Genomic DNA, 20,860 nt, shown 5'->3' with positions numbered 1-20,860 from the left:
CTGCCTGCTTCTTATTTACAATGTCACCTGAAAATAAGAACAGGCGTTCGCATGGCACTTTTGTAGCCAGCATTACAAGGTATTTACATGCCAGATATGCTAAACATTCGTATGCCCCTTCATGCTTTGGCCACCATTCCAGAGGACATGCTTCCATGCTGATGATGCTCGTTAAAAAAATAATGCATTAATTAAATTTGTGACTGAACTCCTTGGGGAAGAATTGTATGTCTCCTGTTCCGTTTTACCCACATTCTGCCATATGTTTCATGTTAGCAGTCTTGGATGATGACCCAGCACATGTTCGTTTTAAGAACACTTTCACAGCAGATTTGACAAAATGCAAAGAAGGTACCAATGTGAGATTTCTAAAAATAGCTACAGCTCTCGACCCAAGGCTTAAGTATCTGAAGTGCCATCCAAAATCTGTGGAGGATGCTTTCCGAAGTCTTAAAAGAGCAACATTCAGATGTGGAAACTACAGAACCGGAACCACCAAGTAAGAAAATCAACCTTCTGCTGGTGGCATCTGACTCAGATGATGAAAATGAACTTGCATCAGTCCGCTTTGCTTTGGATCGTTATCGAGCGGAACCCACCATCATCATGGATGCTTGTGTTCTGGGATGGTGGTAGAAGCATGAAGGGACATATGAATCTTTAACGCATCTGGCACGTAAATATCTTGTGACAACGGCTACAACAGTGCCATGCGAATGCCTGTTCTCATTTTCAGGTGACGTAAATAAGAAGCAGGCAGCATTATATCCTGCAAATTGTAACCAGACTTGTTTGTCTGAGCGATTGGCTGAAGTAGGACTGAGTGGACCTGTAGGGGCTAAAGTTTTACATTGTTTTATTTTTGAATACAGGTTTTTTTTTAAATAACTCTCTACATTAGTAAGTTCAATTTTCATGATAAAGAAATTCCACTACAGTACTTATATTAAGTGAATTGAAAAATATACTATCTTTTGTTTTTTACAGTTCAAATATTTGTAATCAAAAATAAATATAAAGTGAGCACTGTGTACTTTGTATTCTGTGTTGTAATTGAAATCAATATATTTGAAAATGTGTAAAACATCCAAAAATATTTAAATAAATGGTATTCTGTTATAGTTTAACAGCGCGATTAATCGAGATTAATTTTTTCAATTGTTTGACAGCCCTAATTAGAATCATTTTATTTCTGCTATATTAAAGCTAACTTCTCAATGGATTGAAAGCCAGGATTGAGTCTGGCAGTTCAGATTTTTCTACTGATGGACTTAGATTAGAAACAACGTAAACACACCTAGTTTCATTGAAGTACTCCTTACTCAAATATTACGCAAGTATGGGTACTCTCTTGTAATAGTTTATTTGAATGAAGAAGATGGCCTATTAGCATCTCTCCAAAACTACCAGTCATTGTAATTGCTGGGGGTATTTTTCCTATTATTATACTCGCTTTGTAAATCCTCTTGTTTAATATTGAACAAGGTCAGTGGCTAATAAACATGTTTTAAGAATTAAACTGCTATTTGACCCATTATGTGTCAGGAGGGACAGTGGTGTGGTGTGTCTGCTTAGAAAACTAACAGTTTGACTATAAAATCAAATTATAAATGAAACCTTCTCCTCTATCCCCACCCCCCCCAATTAATGTAAATTTAGTAAAATCCTACACCCAGTAAATTGGGGACCAAGTAATTAAAGTAAACAGGTCCTTCAGTGTTAACAAGTATTGGGTCCTTCCTCCCAACCAAGCTTCTTCAGGAGGTGTTGCACAAGTCCCTTAGCTTTTGGGGTGTAAGAGTAGGAGTTAAGAGCATCTTCCAGATAATATCACAATGTTACATGTTGACTCAGCAGTGACTGTGCTTGAGAGCTGGCTCCTGCTCCTAATGTTGCCATATATGAGGCAGGGATGTAAGTATCTTATTCTTGGTGAGTGATTTTTGTTAAACCCCTTCCTTACAGATCAGTTTGCTCTTTTTGCCAGTCATTCATTGACAGTATTTGAAACATCAGAATCTTTTTTGTGGTAATCAGTTGGATTGCCCCTTTTATCTAAAACTTTCAAGAGCCAGGAAAAGAAGACAAAATATATAGGTGACAGCTTATGTTGCTGTACAAATACGTCGATAAGAATTTTCAAGATTTTGCTTAGAAGTTTTAGTTAGCAACTTTTAATATTAATAACCAGTGATGGAAAAGAATGTAGAAAATATATAGCTACTTAATGATGATTAGTGACTTTCTTTAATATCAACCCAGCAAGCACAATTAGTTAATTTGAAGTGTTGAAATTCCATTTCAGACAGCTCTAGTGATAACTACATAGATAAAACAGTTGAATATTAATGTTGAAATTCAATGGTAATTAGTAGAACTAAATATGAAATTTCAACATTAACCATTTATTAAGAATAATTACTTATAATTTAAACTTGTCATACAAAGTTATATAAAAATAACTACCTTAAATCTTTTGTTCTCATTATATTGGTCTGAAGTGCAGACCCTTCTGTGAAAGAATGGTATGAAAGGAAAAGTTGTGTTATGATCTATGTTTATATTTGAACATCATCTGGAAAAAGAGTGAAGTCTCATTAACCAGAATAAACACCTAGCCGGAGAAAATCTTCACATCATGGGGTAATGGAATGTCAGTTTTTAACTTAAGAGCGAACTATAGTAATGAGCACATCACTTTGGAACTAAGACTTTTTGAGTAACAGAGTGCTTTATTTTTCAGATGCTGTGCCACTTTTTCTGAGGCTGCTGCATTCACCCCATCAAAATGTGTGTGAGCAAGCAGTATGGGCTTTAGGCAATATCATAGGTTTGTGTTACTCTTAATATAAAAGTTTCTTTTGAAATCAAATTAATAAACCAATTTGGATTCTGTTATCTTTAAAAAAAAGAAAAAAAAATAGAAGTATGCTTAACTACAAGAGCAATGGGATTGGCTCAAATACATGGAGTTGATTTCTCTCAAAATGCCCTTTGCTTAACTCTTTCTGCTTTCTCTCTTGCTCCTCCTCTAACACGTACATCTTTCAGTCAAGGTACAAGAAAAGGAAAGAATGTCTGGCAAACAAATCACATGCATAATGTTATAATGAAAAACAATTTAAAACAGTTTTCATTATAAAGGCTCTGGATCGCCATCAGAGCTCGCACTTCAGTCACCAGAGCTTTCATAAAAAGAACAGGAGTACTTGTGGCACCTTAGAGACTAACAAATTTATTAGAGCATAAGCTTTCGTGGGCTACAACCCACTTCTTTGGATGCATATAGAGTGAAACATATATTGAGGAGATATATATACACACTCTATATGCATCCGAAGAAGTGGGTTGTAGCCCACGAAAGCTTATGCTCTAATAAATTTGTTAGTCTCTAAGGTGCCACAAGTACTCCTGTTCTTTTTGCGGATACAGACTAACACGGCTGCCACTCTGAAACAGAGCTTTCATAGTACACGTTTAATCTTTCTGGCCAAGCTTTTGGCTAACCTAAAACTTTCGTTTGTCTTTTCTTGATTATTGTTGTAAGTGATACACCACAGAGAGATTCAAATATCATAGTGGTGAGTGTAGTCTAAAAATGTTAGCCCCACCATGTCTTAAATTACTGTAATGTTGTGGGTTTAGGTATTGCTTAGTTTGTGACAATAAGCTAAGTTTTCAAAAACTCTGATTCTAGTTTTTCTTAAAACATTCGTACAGTATTGTTACTTGGACCTGGGAGTGACTCTGTTCCTTCCCTATTAACAATACAGCTTGGATACGATAATGCTGAGGACTGTATAAGTATCTAGGTTGATGCAATACACATCAAACTGGGAATATCATAGTAAACTGAAAATGTTCTGTTCAGTTTCAAGCAATATGGAACTTGTCCAGGGCCGGCTCCAGGCACCAGCTGAGCAAGCTCGTGCTCGAGGCGGCAGATTTTACGGGGCGGCATTCCGCCCAATCCTAGGGCGGCATGGCTGCTTTTTATTTTATTTATTTTTGGTTTGCCGATCCGGCCGCCCTATAGGGGGCGGCGGCACGGAGGAGGGGAGCGCCCTGCTGGGAGCGGGCTGCGCACTCAGTCTGCTCCAGCCAGTGCCATGTCTGTAGCAAGTCCGGCAGGGCAGCCCATGTCCTTCCCTCCCCGCCGACCGGAGCGGCGCAGAGCCCTCCCGGCAGGCAGCGTGGCGGTCGGGGCCGTGAGGTGAGCGCCCCGCTGAAGCCCTGGCCGCCCCCCTTCTCTCTCTCCCCCTGCTCCCTCCCTCCTCCCCCCCGCTAGCTGGGGCACGTCTGCAGCATTGGGAGTCCCCCTGCACCCTGGCTCCAGCTGCGCCACAGGGTTTTTTTGTTTTTTTTTTGCTTTGCCATTCTGGCCGCCCCGACAGAGCATTTTGTCTGGATCAGTACCTGTTATGATTGATGGGCCTCCACTATACCTTGTCCTCATGGTCATTAATCGCTATCTTTTTTCATATGTTCTTAATCATGGATAACTACCTCTTCAGAATTCAGCAAATCACTTTTTTTGCTAGCATGAAATATGTTTAATGTGAATCAAGGGGAGCAGTTATTTACTGCATGTTGAACGAGGTGTTTCTTGTACAGTCAGTTGTTGGCAAGTCACATTTTGACTAATGGTGTCCATTGCATCCAAAGGCTTAGACAGTTTTACATACTTCTTAATAGTGAAGGGTTTAAATTTACAAAAATGAAGACATACTGGAAAGCTGACTGTCACTTGCCAGGATGTTGAACATGGGATGTGTTATTCTCTGCATTGCCAAAAGCAGTATGTAAAGAAGTTACTCCTAGTTTCTCGACTACCTTCTACTCAGATCACTGAACAATTTAATAATGCTAAACAGTGGGTATTGGGGAAACTGTCTGTTCTGAGATTTTCCTTTTGGGGGTGTGTAGAAATCAATGTTATACCCCTGGTACCAGTTTTACAGCTGAACTGAGGCCCAACCCCATGCCCAAATTGTGCTTGGAAACTGGAAGAGTAGCCCTTGGGTCATCTAACAACTAGGCCCTTGGTTATTTAACCTGGGAACGTGGTTCTACAACACTATCCTTTGTAAATAGTTTTTATCTTCATAAAATGATTTAATGTTTACACAGGTGATGGACCCCAGTGTCGAGATTATGTTATTAGTCTTGGAGTGGTGAAACCTCTGCTGTCCTTCATCAGTCCATCTATTCCCATAACATTCTTAAGGAATGTTACTTGGGTTATGGTCAACTTATGCCGTCACAAAGACCCACCTCCACCGATGGAAACCATTCAGGAGGTGAATTGAATTACTCATTTATAAATTTAATTAAATTAAACAAATAGTATTGTTAAATGTCTTGAGTATTTCTATTTAATATTAACACGTTGTCTCCCCCCCCCCAGATCCTTCCAGCCCTCTGTGTTTTAATTCACCACACAGATGTAAATGTGAGTAAAAACATTTTCCACAAATTATTTTGTGACCAAGTCATGGACAGGTCATGGGCCGTGAATTTTTGTTTACTGCCCGTGACCTGTCCATGACTTACTAAAAATACCTGTGACTAAAACGTAGCCTTTTTCCATAAGTACATATTAGTGAATAATTGATTTATTTTATTTTTTTTGTTTGGGGACCAAACTGAAAAATCAGAAGGAAAAAAATGAGTTTGGATTGAACCAAAACTGGATTTTTTTCAGGTTTTTTTCTCCAAAAGAAAAAACCTGAAATATATTGTTTCAGACGTATCACCAGATGGTGTTTCTAAAATTGCTCCCCAGGACCAGAGTACTCAGCAGCTGCTGTGGATGTCAGGGTCTGCGGCCCTGGGGTCAGGGACACCAGGGTTTCCCAGACTCTTGGGTCAGTCCATATGCAGGGCTGCCTGGAGTCCCAGACCTTGAGAGCCCAGCCCATCCTACGACCTCCTGGCTCTTGTAGCAGTGAGTTGGCTCCAGTTAGGTGTCCCAGGGATTCCAGGCTCCTGGCTCTACAGTGGGGAGACTGGAAGTTCTGGCATGGTGGTGCCTCCCTGGAGCCATGGATCCTGAAAGTACTGGATCTGGCCCTGGGGCAGAGCGCTTGGTGAGTTTGTTGCATAGCAGGGAGCCTACCAGTCCTGAGTATCCTGGCTTCAGCTAGGGCTTTAAATTTACTATGCAGAAGAAAAATGCTGCTTTCCCTTTATTTTTTCTTTTTAGTAGTTTAACACAGTACTGTACTGTTTGCTTCTTTTTGTTGGTTTGTTTTTGTTTTGTTTTGTTTTTTTGTCTCTCTCTCTCTCTCTGCTGCCTGATTGTTTACTTCTGGTTGCAAATGAAGTGTGTGGTTGACTGTTCAATTCGTAACTGTAGTGTTCATAACTCTGAGGTTCTACTGTATATTGCTAATGATTAAAATATATATTAGGCCAACTTGATCTATGACATTGACTGACTACAATTAGAAGTCAAGTGGGCTTATACCAGGGATAAAGTAGATGTTTGAGCACGTGTATTACTAATCAGTTATTTTTTTCATTTGTTGTTTGTCCTAATCCTGTTTTATTTGAATACTTGTACTATAGCTGTCCCTGGCGTCAAGGGTTTGGTATTATAGGATGTCCAAAGTATATTGAGAGGTGTCCTAAATGTTTAGTGTTGGTACTTGTATGCCCAGAATAGCTCTGGTTTTAGAATCTGCTCCACGATAACAGTAACATTGAAGCAATGATCCTTTTGGCTCAGAATCAAAATTGTGGACTACAATATTATTCTTGACTAAATGACTGTAAGAGTAAAATTGCAATAGTGATTGATTTATTTTTTAGTGGAGATCTTTTGATCTATTTCACCTGTTTACTTTTGGAAGAGTTAGAGGAAGGTTTGAATTATTGATTCTTGTTTATCTTTTATGTGAGTACAAAGGGCCATTCTGGTGACTCTCCACATTCTGTTAAATGAGAAACTGTGGTGACCTACACCACTGGATCTCTTTTGAGGCATTGTCTATACAGGAAGATTTTACTGGCAATACCAGTATGGTTATATTAGCATAACCCCTTGTGTGAACATTTTTATTGTGGTATGTGTCCTTTTTTTCTGGTTTAGTTTGTCACTTGGAAAGGGGTCTAAGGCAAACTGGAAAAAGGCACGCTTATGCTGGAGTATGTCCACTTTGATGTCCATTATAACTATACCAGTTTAAATTCACATTTTAACTTGTACTGATATAACTGTCCCATGTAGATGAGGCCTGTCCTTTAACTCAAAACTTATGTGGAGTTTCTTGAAACTTCTCTATCTACAGATCAGTTCATTCACACTTGTAGTAGCTGAAATGATACTGAACCTCTTAATTCTCTGAGAATTGCTTAGATTTTTGTAATCCTGCATCTGAACTGTTAGTTTCCTCTTTTCAGATCGACTGCTTCCAATGTATTTCCTGGCATATATAAATTTACATCTTTTATTTACGTATTGTATTGTATTAATATACTTTTTATGCAGTTCAGATGTGCTACTAAAAAATTTAGTTATTTCAGCATGCAGTGCTATTGCATCTAGTTTCCACTAAGTACCTTTCAAATGCTTTTTAAAGTTCTGTGAAGGAACTCTACTTTGTGAATGAGAGTAGTTAATCTCCTGTGAAATGTGAGCCATCATTCTGAGGCTGCCTATTCTGTGTTCCCTGAAGTGTTGTCACCCCAACAATCAATCTTTATTTTTTCTCATGTTGTCCACTTTAAATTAAAGATTCTCAAGAGGACAGGTATGATGTTTGACCATTATATCCTTCATATTCTTGACTATGGTTATAAATTATATTTTGTCCTATGTTCTAGCTACCAGGAAGGCAGCAGACAAAGGTGCAAGGAACAAATTACAAAGTGGCTGCATTTTAGACTTTTTAAAGTGAATATGCCAAACAGCAGAATAATTTCCATCTATTTATAAGATGTTAAACGACAAAATCCTCTCAATGTAAAAACCCTTACCTTGAGACAGTTACAAAACTAGAAACATTTAAATAGACTCTTAACAGCAAGGCTTGAACAAAAAACCTATCTTTAAATATAATAGCATTATAACATAGATCTCGGCACATCTTATTTAGACCTTTCTCTCCTTATGGGTTTGACACTTTTTTTTTTTAATGTTAGATATTGGTAGATACAGTCTGGGCCCTCTCCTACCTAACGGATGCTGGCAATGAACAGATCCAGATGGTGATAGACTCTGGAATAGTCCCTCATTTGGTTCCCCTTCTGAGCCACCAAGAAGTTAAAGTGCAAGTAAGTTTAGATAGCAATATCTTAATTTATTTCAAAATATAGTAATATACAATATTGAAGTGGCTTACTTTTTAAATTGTTTAGTTATCACTTTGATAATTGACTAAAGGTTTATCAGCAAACATTTATTTGCAAAATACTTAGGTTATCAAAATGTCAGTTATCTAATTTGTGGTAACATTTGAATGAAATAATATTTTGCTGTGTTCACTGTTTTCATGCTTAACTTACAGATAAAAATATTGTTTTTCTAAATGTTCAAGTCTTGAAATACAGTGTGTTGTTTCAGACTGCTGCACTCAGAGCTGTAGGCAACATTGTTACTGGTACTGATGAACAGACACAAGTAGTTCTGAATTGTGAAGCTCTTTCACACTTCCCAGCACTGCTGACACATCCCAAAGAAAAAATTAATAAGGTATGTAAATACATTTTGGGGTGAAATTTACCCATAGGAATAGTTATTTATTTGTCCTGTATTGTAAATATTATTGACCAAATGTCAGTATGACACTGTTTTCCCCAAATACTATAACTTGATAATACGTCTTTGTTGCAATACCAGTTTCTTGCCGACAAGTCTTGATCTTGCTATATTTTCCTTATTTAAATTAAGCCATTAGTATCCTAAAAGAATCTAAGGAACTTCATAGATATCCTTACCAAATATAGTAATTCTTTGTAATAACTTCAGCAATATCATGGCATTCCAGAATGTCATATAAACCAGTATTCATCAATCTATAATCCCAGCAATGAGTTCTTGACCTTGTATGAAATTTTGATCTTTATTTTGTGCTGCAAGGTTGGCAATTGCCCAAGGAAAACTAATTTAGGTCAGGGCACTGGTAAATACTGGCTTAAACCTGGTTTAAACTGGGAAAAATAATTGCGTCGGTGTTCAGCAAACATAGAATGAATCTTTTCAAACTTTGGGTATATCATTCAAATCTGAGGAATAAGAACATAAGAATTGTCCTACTGGGTCAGACCAAAGGTCCATCTAGCCCAGTATCCTGTCTTCCGACAGTGGCCGGTGCCAGGTGCCCTAGAGGGAATGAACAGAACAGGTAATCATCAAGTGATCTGTCCCCTGTCGCTCATTCCCAGCTTCTGGCAGACAGAGGCTAGGGACACCATTCCTGCCCAATAGCCATTGATGGAACTATTTTCCATGAATTTATCTAATTCTTTTTTGAACCCTGTTATGGTCTTAGCCTTCACAACATCCTCTGGCAAGGAGTTCCACAGGTTGACTGTGCATTGTGTGAAGAAATACTTCCTTTTGTTTGTTTTAAACCTGCCTATTAATTTAATTTAATTTGGTGACCACTAGTTCTTGTGTTATGAGAAGGAGTAAACAACACTTCCTTATCTACTTTCTCTACACCAGTCATGAGTTTATAGACCTCAATCATATCTCCCCTTAACCGTCTCTTTTCCAAGCTGAAAAGTCCTAGTCTTATTAATCTCTCCTCATACGGAAGCCGTTCAATACCCCTAATAATTTGTTGCCATTTTCTGAACCTTTTCCAATTTCAATATATCTTTTTTTGAGATGAGGCAACCACATCTGCACACAGCATTCAAGATATGGGCGTACCATGGATTTATATAGAGGCAACATGATATTTTCTGTCCTATTATCTATCCCTTTCTTAATTATTCCCAGCATTCTGTTCGCTTTTTTGTCTGACACTGCACATTGAGTGGATGTTTTCAGAGAACTATCCACAATGATTCCAAGATCTAACAGCTAATTCAGACCCAATCATTTTATATGTATAGTTAGGATTATGCTTTCCAATGTGCATTACTGTATATAGTCGTTCATAAGCTGAATATTTTTGGTAAAAAAGTGACCCATCAAAGAGCGGGGGTCGGCTTATAAACGGGTCTACACCAAAATTTGATGATTTTAAACTCTATGGAATCATTGAATTGAATATCTAATACATTGTTGTTTTGTTTACCTGGAGCGTGTGCAGGCCTAGAGCCCCTCAGCTCCCTGTGGCCGCGGTTCGCCGTTCCCAGCCAATGGGAGCTGCGGGAAGTGGCGCCACTTCCTGCAATTCCCATTGGCTGGGAACGGCGAACCACGGCCACAGGGAGCTGAGGGGCTCCAGGTAAACAAAACGTCCCAACCCACCAGCGGCTTACCCTGACGGGGCGGGAGCCAAAGTTTTCCAGCCCCTGAAATATAGGGTCAGCTTATGAAAGGGTCATACAGTTTTTGCTATTTTTACTTATCCATTTTGGGGGATCGGCTTATAAACTAACTGGCTAATGAACGAGTATATCAGCATTAAATTTCATCTGCCATTTTGTTGCCCAGTCACGCAGTTTTGAGAGATCCTTTTGTAGCTCTTCGCAGTCTTCCTGGGTCTTAACTATCTTGAGTAGTTTTGTATCATCGGCAAATTTTGCCACCTCACTCTTTACCCCTTTTTCCAGATTATTTATGAATATGTTGAATAGGACTGGTCCCAGAACAGACCCCTGGGGGACACCACTATTTACCTCTCTCCATTCTGAAAACTGACCATTTATACCTATCCTTTGTTTCCTATCTTTTAACCAGTTACCAATCCATGAGAGCACCTTCCCTCTTATCCTGTGGCATCTTACTTTGTGTAAGAGCCTTTGGTGAGGGACCTTGTCAAAGGCTCTCTGAAAATCTAAGTACACTATATCCACTGGATCCCCTTGGTCCACATGCTTGTTGACCCCCTCAAAGAATTCTAGTAGATTGGTGAGGTATGATTTCCCTTTACTAAAATCATGTTGACTCTTCCTCAACAAATTATGTTCATCTATGTCTGACAATATTGTTCTTTATTATAGTTTCAACCAGTTTGCCCAGTACTGAAGTCAGGCTTACAGGCCTGTAATTGCCAGGATCACCTCTGGAGCCCTTTTTAAAAGCTAGCTATCCTCTAGTCATTTGGTACAGAAGCTGATTTAAATGATAGATTACAGAATACAGTTAGTAGTTCTGCAATTTCACATTTGAGTTCCTTCAGAACTCTGGGGTGAATACCATCTGGTCCTGGTGACTTACTGCTGTTTAATTTATCAAGTTGTTCCAAAACCACCTCTAATGATATCTCAATCTGGGACAGTTCCTCAGATCTGTCACCTAAAAAGACCTGCTCAGGTTTGGGAATCTCTCACATCCTTAGCCATGAAGACCAATGCAAAGAATTCATTTTGTTTCTCTGCAATGGCCTTATCGTCCTTGAGTGCTCCTTTAGCACCTTGATTGTCCAGTGGCGCCACTAGTTGTTTAGCAGGCTTCCTGCTTCTGATGTACTTTAAAAAAAAATTGCTATTACTTTTTGAGTCTTTGGCTAACTGTTCCTCAAATTCTTTTTTGGCCTTCCTAATTGTATTTTTACACTTCATTTGCCAGTGTTTATGCTCCTTTCTATTTTCCTCACTAGGATTTAACTTCCACTTTTTAAAGGATGCCTTTTTGCCTCTCACTGCTTCTTTTACTTTGTTTAGCCCCGGTGGCTCTTTTTTGGTTCTTTTACTGTGTTTTTTAATTTGGGGTATACATTTAAGTTGAGCCTCTATTATGGTGTCTTTAAAAAGTTTCCTTGCAGCTTGCAGAGATTTTACTTTTGGCACTGTACCCTTTAATTTCTGTTTAACTAACCTCCTCATTTTTGTGTAGTTCCCCTTTCTGAAATTAAATGCTACAGTGTTGGGCCACTGTGGTGTTTTTCCTGCCTCAGGGATATTAAATTTTAATTATATTATGGTCTCTATTAACAAGCGGTCCAGCTCTTGGACCAGATCCTGTGCTCCACTTAGGACTAAATCAAGTCCTATAGGCTTGGTTTATCCACTACATCAAAGTTGGTCTTCTGCTACAAAATGTTACATGGCCAAATGGACCTGGACTTGGTAGTCTATGCTTCTGATTGCTTGATGGTTCAATCCTACAATTCTGTATTATTGTTTGCATATAATCAATTTTTCTTTACATTCGTTTATACAGTATTGAAAACTGAAATGAGTTCTGACATTTATAACATCCTTGAGAAAATACCAAACCAAAATGTATACAGCGTTCAGTATTATAATTACATAGTAGTAGTATTCCCACTGCAGTTTAATTTATTTGTACAACCCTAAATTAATCTACAGATTTACTGCCTTACATAATCACAAATTAAATATGTAACTAAAACTAAGTGTAAGGTGGTGTATATTCATGAAACAGTTTTTAAATTAATCCCAGTTTAAGGCATTTTCTAACTGTTTTTTTTTCCTGGGATGGTAAAAATCATGATTTTACCTAGTAAAAACCACCCCTGGTAAATACCATGTCATCCCTGTCTGTAAGCATTAGGCTTGTTTACCTATGAAATAAATGGTCTTCTGTGTTTACATTAAAAATTAAAAACACTGTAATGCTGTTTTGTGTGTTAATAAAAGTAACGTGAACTTGGAATACAGTTGATTAAACTGACTCTTGGAAATTATGAAAGGTAATTGGATGTTTGTTTTGGGGAGGAGGTGTGATTGGAAACATTCTAATTTAACACTTAATGTTAATGTTGTATAATGTGTTTTTGAGAGAGAGAATGTACAAAGGCTACATGGGAGTACTGATTTCGGAGTGCATCCGAGGCATGTTGAAATTTTGGGGAAGGGTGTTTTGTTTTGCAACATTGCCAATGATTAGTGCCCAAAATAAGCTCACCAGCTGAATATAGACAGCCTAAAAATCTCTAACAGGTTCATTGACATAAATGATCCCATGATTTGATCCAAGAGTTCAGCAGAATGTTAAGTCAGAAAATCTGCAAGTCACATTTACGCTGTTCCATGCTCTTACGTTGAATAAGCAGCTTCCAATGAAATTATCGCACCAAGATATATGAAATGAAGGGTTTATATAAAGTAGCCGGTATAGCTCGTGGGTAGCCATAATAATGATAGCCCTCAGTTTAATGACTTATTGCTTCTGCTGGACTAATAGTTATCTTGAATAAAATTGGTAAAGCATTCTAACTTTGGGTGTCCTAGTGGCTTAAATCTTGAAGCTGCATGAACGTTTGAGCCTACATTGTAATTCTTGTGACTGTCATCTGCAATCTTCTTTCTTATGGAGGGTTTTATGTGGCAATGTCTAACATAACTGTGACTGTACCACATTGGGCACTCAGCTTCATGATCAATACCTTGGTTGGGTTGAGTGTTGATACATAATGTAAAGTAAAATCGCTGCTTATGAACTAAAGTGTCTGCATCTGTATGTGGGCCTGTTCTTGTTCATGTTAAAGACAACAAACTTCTTCTGACTTCACTGGAAGTAGGAGGATAATCACCTTTCTACTCTGCATTTTGGTTCAAGTTTTCAACTTGCCTAGCAGTAGTTGAAAAATCTTGTAAACTTAGTGAGAATCTTGTACTTTTTAATTAATATTGGCTTGCCTGTGTCGAATTTTATTCAAGTTTTGCAGATCTAGAATGCTCTGATTTTTCAGTTGTCAGTTTGTAACTGTTAATCATGCACTGAGATCTAATATAGATCTTGGGTAACTTTTAGCATTGATCTCTACCTTGGGAAAACTTCACCCAGGCTGAGTTGGTTTTATTCTTTCTTTCTTTCTTTCTTTTTCTTTAGACAAAGAAAACATTAGATTTGTTATCTTCCTGGTAGCGGTGAGCAAATACTACAGGGCCTTAATCTTAAAAATGTGTGTTAAATCAGTGAATACACGTTTTCTGGATAGTTAAGAACAGGGACAAGGAGGAACAGACCTTGCAGGGGGTAGGGAGAAAAGAGTGCATTTGTCACTGGCTGTCGAGCGATGTTGAGGTATAACTCTCTTTTGGAGCCCATCCAGCTCTCTGCTGAAAATAATGCTGCTATTATTAATGGATTTCCAGGATATGGAATAAACTGTGAGGGTTCACTGGGGTTGTGATATATTTCTAGGCAAAAAATACCAGTTAATCTACAGGTTTAGAGAAGATGGCAATAATCCTGTTTGGTCTCCCATTGTAAAAATCACCTTGATGGAGTTGGTCCCAACCTTTGTTGCCTTCTCCTTTTAATGTACCTAATTGGGTTATTGTTTGCAGTGTTGTAGCCATGATGGTCCCAGGATATTAGGGCGACTAGGTGGGGTGAGGTAATATCTTTTTATTGGACCAACTTTTCTGTTAGTGAAGGAGTTAAGAGACAGCCTGACAATTTCGCCAATAGAAATAGATCCAATAAATGTTACCCTCACCCACCTTGTCTCTAATTGGATTATTATGATTCTTAATGCAACTACATACAGAACTACACTATTTAAATCTTTAATTATATTATTCGAAGGTATGTTTTCAACTTCAGAATTTATGATTTTACTAGAATTGTAAATGCATGAAATCTTGCTGGAATGGAAATAGAATATTCAGATATTTCTTCAATGTTTTTTTTTAAAGCTTATCTTTTTTTTTTCTTCCTGCAGGAAGCCGTATGGTTCCTATCTAACATCACTGCAGGAAACCAGCAGCAAGTTCAGGCGGTGATAGATGCTAACCTTGTTCCAATGATAATACACCTTTTAGATAAGGTGGGATAACAAATATTTAATTCTGTACTGTTGGCAAGCGGAAAAAGCAGGGCTGTTATTGAATTGCTGATAATTACCTATAGACTTTATTGTAAATCTGTTTTGAGATTTGGTTTGAGCTAAGAGTAAAAAGCAAATTTGCCTATATCACTAATTAAAGCATAATACTTTAGACTTGCATTAACTAAATTTCACTTCATACGTCAATGCTTGTCTAATCCATAGGGGAGAAGTAGTTTAGGGAAATGACCTTTTGAGAAATAGCTTCTTACTACTCTAAATTTCATTACATTAATTTTTAATAAAATAACTACAGCCATTCAGAAGTTATTGTGGCAAAGTTCTGTGCTTCCTTGTAGAAGGAAGAGGTGGGGATGAGCCTGTACTCAAATGTCTGAATATTTTAGCAGATTTCACAAGAGTCAAGAATCAGTGTAATTTTTAGTTGAATACTTTTCAAGCATTCTGTTTAATCTTGAAGATTTTCTTCTGCCTTGGAAACATTATAAGGAATTCTTCAGTGATGACATTTGCAAAACCAGTTGTCTCCAGTTGCTTAGGTTGCCATACATACCTACTTCCAGCAGAGTAATCCCAAATTAATCATGGCCTGGAGCAGTAGGCCACAGAACAGATGATGTCCCATTTTAAATCTTTACCACTGTAATTTAACAAAAGTAGATATGTATAATAGAAATAACTATATATTTGTGGTAGTTGTCTGCTAGCAGCTCTCCCTGCTGTAGGTATGGAACTCCACATATATGTTCATTCCTCTCTGTGGTGGGGGAAAATCATAGCAGCTGTTAGCAGACATCCCAGGATGCTTTCACTTCCCATCACCATATCAATCTCTAATTGCTGGACAGAAGAGGCTTTCTACTGTAGTATTAAGGTTTAAAAATGATGGTTGGGTATATGTGTGGAATGCCAAGTGCAGGGTCAGTTTTTTGTCTTGCTTAGTCTGTTTTTATTTTATTTTTTCCTAATTTATTTTTAGTCTCCCAGTGACAGAAGGCTAAGGGGATTAACCTCCTGGTTATTGGAGAGAATAGGAGGTTACAGCACAGGAGGACAAAGTCACAAGTGGGAGGAATAAGGAGTGAAAAGATCATCATGAGTCTCTTACTAGTAGCATGTAGAATTACGAGCACAGATTTGTAGCTTAGTTACTATCAATATGTTGTACATCCTGAGAACAGAATTCCATAAAGGAAGCATAATTTTCTATTAAATCTAGTTTTTGGGGGGGTTAAATTAATAAAGAGACTGAGTAGGCTGAAAGCTCACTGAGACCAAAAGCTGACTCTCGGCTTCTAAAACAATATGGCATATCAAAATTAACACAGTACAATGTCTCTTCATTGCTATGTCTGTTATAGGCTGCTGGTATAGGGTGGAAGGGGATAATGCTACAATTACTACTTTCTTCTTCCCATCGCTTTTGCAGTTCTCTGCTCTGGGTCTGAACTGTTTTCCCCTGTCTTGTAGCTGAAGGCTGTGCAAGTGGAACAGTGGGCACATAGCTATGGTGGGTTGGATAGGAGGTAGAAGAGCAGAAATATGAAAGTAGTGTTGGGGAAAACAAACTCCCTTCTCTCCCTCACTAAGTCCTAACATTTTACAAGATTTTTTTCTGCCCTTTTTTTTTTTTTTTAACTTCAATTTAAACTAATGTGGACACAACCTGGAAGGTACACTGTGGAATCCCTACCACTGGAGGTTTTTAAGAACAGGTTAGACAAACATCTGTCAGTAATAGTCTAGGTATATCTGGGGTCCTGGCTTGGCCTGGGGGTATGGACTAGATAACTTCTCAAGGTCCCTTCCAGTCCTACTTTTCTGTGATTCCAAATAATGTACAGCCAACTCTTATTGTATTTTAGGGTGATTTTGGTACACAGAAAGAAGCTGCTTGGGCTATAAGCAACTTAACAATCAGTGGAAGAAAAGATCAAGTAAGTTCAATCATTTTCCAAAATTATTTTACTTCTTACCTTTTTCCTTCCTTGAGTGTATTTGACATGTTACAAGTGGGGGATTCAGTAATTTAAATTACCTGCCAAAATAAAGAGTCTCTTCAGACTCCTTCTTTCAGTGATTAAGGGAAACAGAGATGTAAGAGCATACTCTGGTTTCCAAGAGTAGGAGTATCAGTGGTGACAAATTTTGAGGGATTAAAATTAGTTACATTGCACTGCAGTACACCCCAATATTTATCTGAATAATTGCATTCAGTCTCCATTAATATTCTTGAGCTGTAGGTACCTGTACTCTTGCTGTGAACAAAGAGTTAAAAAAAATGTGTGAACCTTTCAAGGATGTTTTTTATTTGCTGTTTTTTTTTTTTAATCGTCCAACTTCTATCACTGGCTGTCATTGAAATTACTGTGACAACAGGGCATACTAGGTAAATTGGGTGAGAAGCAGTCTCCAAATTGCAATAAAATCTGGACACAAAATCTAGATTAAGTTTATGTCCTGCTTCAAAAAGATCAGGCTAAAACTTTTTTTTGATGTTTGGGTTGGAGTGTATCAAAATGCAACAGTCAGCGCCTTTCATTGTGTAATCTACATTTAAAACATTTTACTTTATGCAGCATAAAAATTCATAAATTTAATTTATGATTTTTTAAAATGTTCTATACTGAACTAAAAGCACTGGTTTCTAAACATTTTCTACAAGTGCTTGTCTCTGTGAGTATGCATGCTCCCAGAGCTGGAGAATTTTGAAAGCAGTGTCCGTTGGTCTCCACATGTGCCCTGGTTCACCTCGTGCTTCTGACCAAGGAGATAAGGGATGGGGGGGCAGACCAACCATCTCTCCAGTTCCTTCTCACCGCCACATATTCGGGGTCAGAACCTCCAGTGTCCGAAGTTTCAGCTTTCTCCTTTATCTGTGAACATATTTAGATGCCTGTAAATAGCTTTTATAGTTCTAGAATTATAAAGTTTGTCAGATAATTTTAGCTTTAGTCTCCCTGACTTGGGGAGCACATCCCCTGTACCCATTAGGGTACTGGACTATGCCCAGGACTCTGGGCTTCAAAATTTGTCTTCCTGCTTGTGATCCTTCTCGGTCAGCGACAATCACCAATGCTGCTTGTACTGCCTCAGGGAAGCCCGCATCATGGCAAGCCAACTGTCTGCCGTATGTTCCCCGGCCATACCCAGGAAGGGTGGGAACCTGGCCTTAAGCCAATAGAAGAGGCCACAATTGAACCCAGGCCAGGGACCCTCCACCCCGAACAGTGATGTGACTCAGCAAAGAGTATGCTTCCTGCCACAAGGTCTGACTCATGAGCAAGGGAGTCTACCCCCAACAGATCAAATAAGACCCTGCCAAGGGAAGAGCAGGGAGCATTCTCATAATCATGAGACTGTCTTTCTCCAAATCCACTTTAAAGAAGTTGGATTCAGACTTGCCTAAATTGTGCACGTCTCTTGGGCTGAGCTTACAGAACTTCAGACATTCTAAGTCTGAGACATGACAAGAAAGCCCATGAGTCTAGGGCTCCATCGGCACTGGACTGTGATCGGGCAATGCCTCTGGTACCCCCAGACACAAACCCCGGGATCTCCCAGAACTGATGAAAACCGAACACGGAGAGCATTGGTTACCTGTGGTACCATCTTTGTCTTCAACGGCTGTGGCACAGACTGTCTTTGCTGCAGCTCTGGCAGTCTGTGCAGACAGGACCCCGCTCACTCCAGGAATTGCTGAGACTTACACTCCTCCAAAGGACATCTTTGCTCTTGCAGACCCAGAGTCTCTCAATCCATCAGGTTCCTCCCTCTTGAGAGAGGTTATAATTCCCCTAGGGAGCTGGCCTTTCGGAGAAGTCTGTCTCCCATTCCATCTTCAGGCTATGATTTCTCTCCAACAACTCTGTTGGTACCACTTTTTGAATGGGAATCAGCTTGCTTCTCATTGGGAGATTCCGAACTGTCCAATGAACCTTTATTCCTTCCTCCAAGATAGTGTTCCAGTCAGAAAACCTGGAACAGCTTGGGACCATCCTCCACCTCATTGCTTGTCTCAGAATTATCGGTATCCCATGCCATGGGGACTTCTGCAGCCCCTATTTGACCCATCATGTTGGCCATATTGGGGGTTGTGGGACCGGTACCATCCCACAGTGTCAGTACAGTGTGCTAGGGAGTCGCCCCTTCCTTCCCCTCTGTGAGAGCCTAACTGAAGCTGCCTCCAGATCCTACTGAGGAGTATTCACTGGATCCAGCGGTTCTACCGAAACCGATGAGATTGCCATCTTTGTCTCCAGATGAGGCAGTGATTCCAATGTTTCCATTCCCCCCCGATGACTATCAGCAGTTCCAGGAATTCTTTGCAGAATTGGAGGGGAGCTACAGATTCCTCTCCTCTCAAGGAGGTTCAAGATCCTCAACACAAGCTCCTGGACATCCTTCAGTCCCCTGGCTCCAGTGAATAGCATTCCTGTTAATGAAGCCATCTTGGAATTATCTAGAGCGTCTGGCATATTCCACCTAACTGTGCGCCTACCCCAGGAGGGCAGAGAAACCATACCTATGTCCAGCCAAAGGGGCAAAATTTCTGTTTTCTCACACTGCTCCTAACTTTAGTCATCCAGGCCACCATGGAGAGATGTTGGCATCAACGCCCCCAATCTATCCTGACTGACAAGGAGGACAAGCGTCTTGACTTATTGGGGAGAAAAAAGGTCTTGTCTTCTAGCCTCCGGTTCCGGATAGCCATCTACCCAGCACTAATGGCTAAGAATGACTTCTGAACTATTCAGATTCACGGAATTTACTGACAGTCTCCCGCATCAGGACAGAGCTTGTTTCCAGGCTCACCTAGAAGAAGACCAAATAGTTTCCAGGCCCACTCTCCAATCAGCAGTAGATGCAGCTGATACATCTTCCAGGGCAACGACTACTGCCATCATAATGTATGGAGTTGTGGCTCGATACTTTGGGGTCGAGCACACAGTTGAATCACATCTGTTTAATCAGAAGACAGATGAGTTCTTACGGATTTTAAAGGGCTCCAGGGCCACCCTCGGCACCCTGGAAAGAGACACAGACACAGACCTGACCCAAAGAGAGAATTCTACTGACAGACTAGCCTAGACAGATGGCTCAGTAGTACTTCCACCAGAGAAGGTAAAGGGTTCAAAAGCCTCATTTCCCTGCAGCTTCTGCAACAGATTCCTCATCCCAGTCCTCCGCTTAAAAGTTATTTTTGACCGGAGCTTGAAAGCTGCAACCACTAAGTCCAAAACCTGACTTCCATACACCGTTTGGGGGCCATCTAGCACACTTTCTTTCAACACCTGGAGTGCAATAACAGATAAATGGGTGCTGAACGTCATTCATTCCAGCTATACAATAGTTTGTCCCTGCCCCCTCCAAAACCCCCTTTCCCACCCTCTCTGAGGGGCCACTCTAATGAGAATATTCTCAAACAAGAAGTAGAATTTCTCATACAGCAAGGAGCAATAGAGTGGGTTCCTCTTCAGTACTGAGGGAGTGGTTTTTACTCGACATAGTTCATAGAACATAGAAAGGCAGCTTTGGAGACCCATTCTTGACCTTCATAATTTCAACCACTTTATTTACAAACTTAGGTTTTGAATGATGATGTTGGCATCTATGATTTCCATTCCTGGAAAAAGATGTGGCTTACAGCTCTTGACATTAAGGACTCTTACTTTCATGTGGACATCCACTCCACTCCCAGACACGTTCTCGGATTCATGGTGGATTCCAACCACATTCAATACAGAGTATTCCCTTTCAGCATTGCCCCAGTGTCTTTACCAAGGTGTTCTCTGTTATAGCAGCCTATATCAGATGCCATGGTTTCACTGTTTTCCCTTACCTCGATGACTGTCCCCTTGTCGCCATGTCACACCAAGAGGCCTATGCATCGACTTTGACAATGCTATAACTCCTCTCCTTTTTGGGGGGTCAGCGCAAACACTGAAAAATCCATTCTCACACCTACAGAGACTTCA

At 39.5% G+C, this 20,860-nt stretch overlaps 1 protein-coding gene and 1 non-coding gene across 3 annotated transcripts in view; both read left to right on the top strand.

Moving 5' to 3' along the window:
• KPNA4 (karyopherin subunit alpha 4) overlaps nt 1–20,860 on the top strand; it is a 58,542-nt gene that overhangs the window by 19,757 nt on the left and 17,925 nt on the right. Inside the window, exons 8-14 of one of the 2 annotated variants that reach the window (XM_024195060.2) lie at nt 2,744–2,830; nt 5,131–5,300; nt 5,408–5,452; nt 8,146–8,277; nt 8,567–8,695; nt 14,757–14,861; nt 16,766–16,819. In XM_024195060.2, the coding sequence (XP_024050828.1) occupies nt 2,744–2,830; nt 5,131–5,300; nt 5,408–5,452; nt 8,146–8,277; nt 8,567–8,695; nt 14,757–14,861; nt 16,766–16,819 (722 nt within the window). Of the gene's footprint in view, nt 1–2,743; nt 2,831–5,130; nt 5,301–5,407; nt 5,453–8,145; nt 8,278–8,566; nt 8,696–14,756; nt 14,862–16,747; nt 16,820–20,860 lie in introns of both variants that reach the window. The other variant, XM_024195059.2, reaches the window with a different exon arrangement.
• Nucleotides 12,762–13,062, top strand: LOC112103353. Its single transcript, XR_002907825.2, has one exon.

This window comes from Terrapene carolina, unplaced genomic scaffold (assembly GCF_002925995.2).
Source record: "Terrapene carolina triunguis isolate 2854851 unplaced genomic scaffold, T_m_triunguis-2.0 Scaffold88, whole genome shotgun sequence".
Lineage (NCBI taxonomy): Eukaryota > Metazoa > Chordata > Testudines > Emydidae > Terrapene > Terrapene triunguis.
The sequence above is the reverse complement of the archived record's forward strand: the minus strand, read 5'-3'. Positions and strand labels throughout refer to the sequence as shown.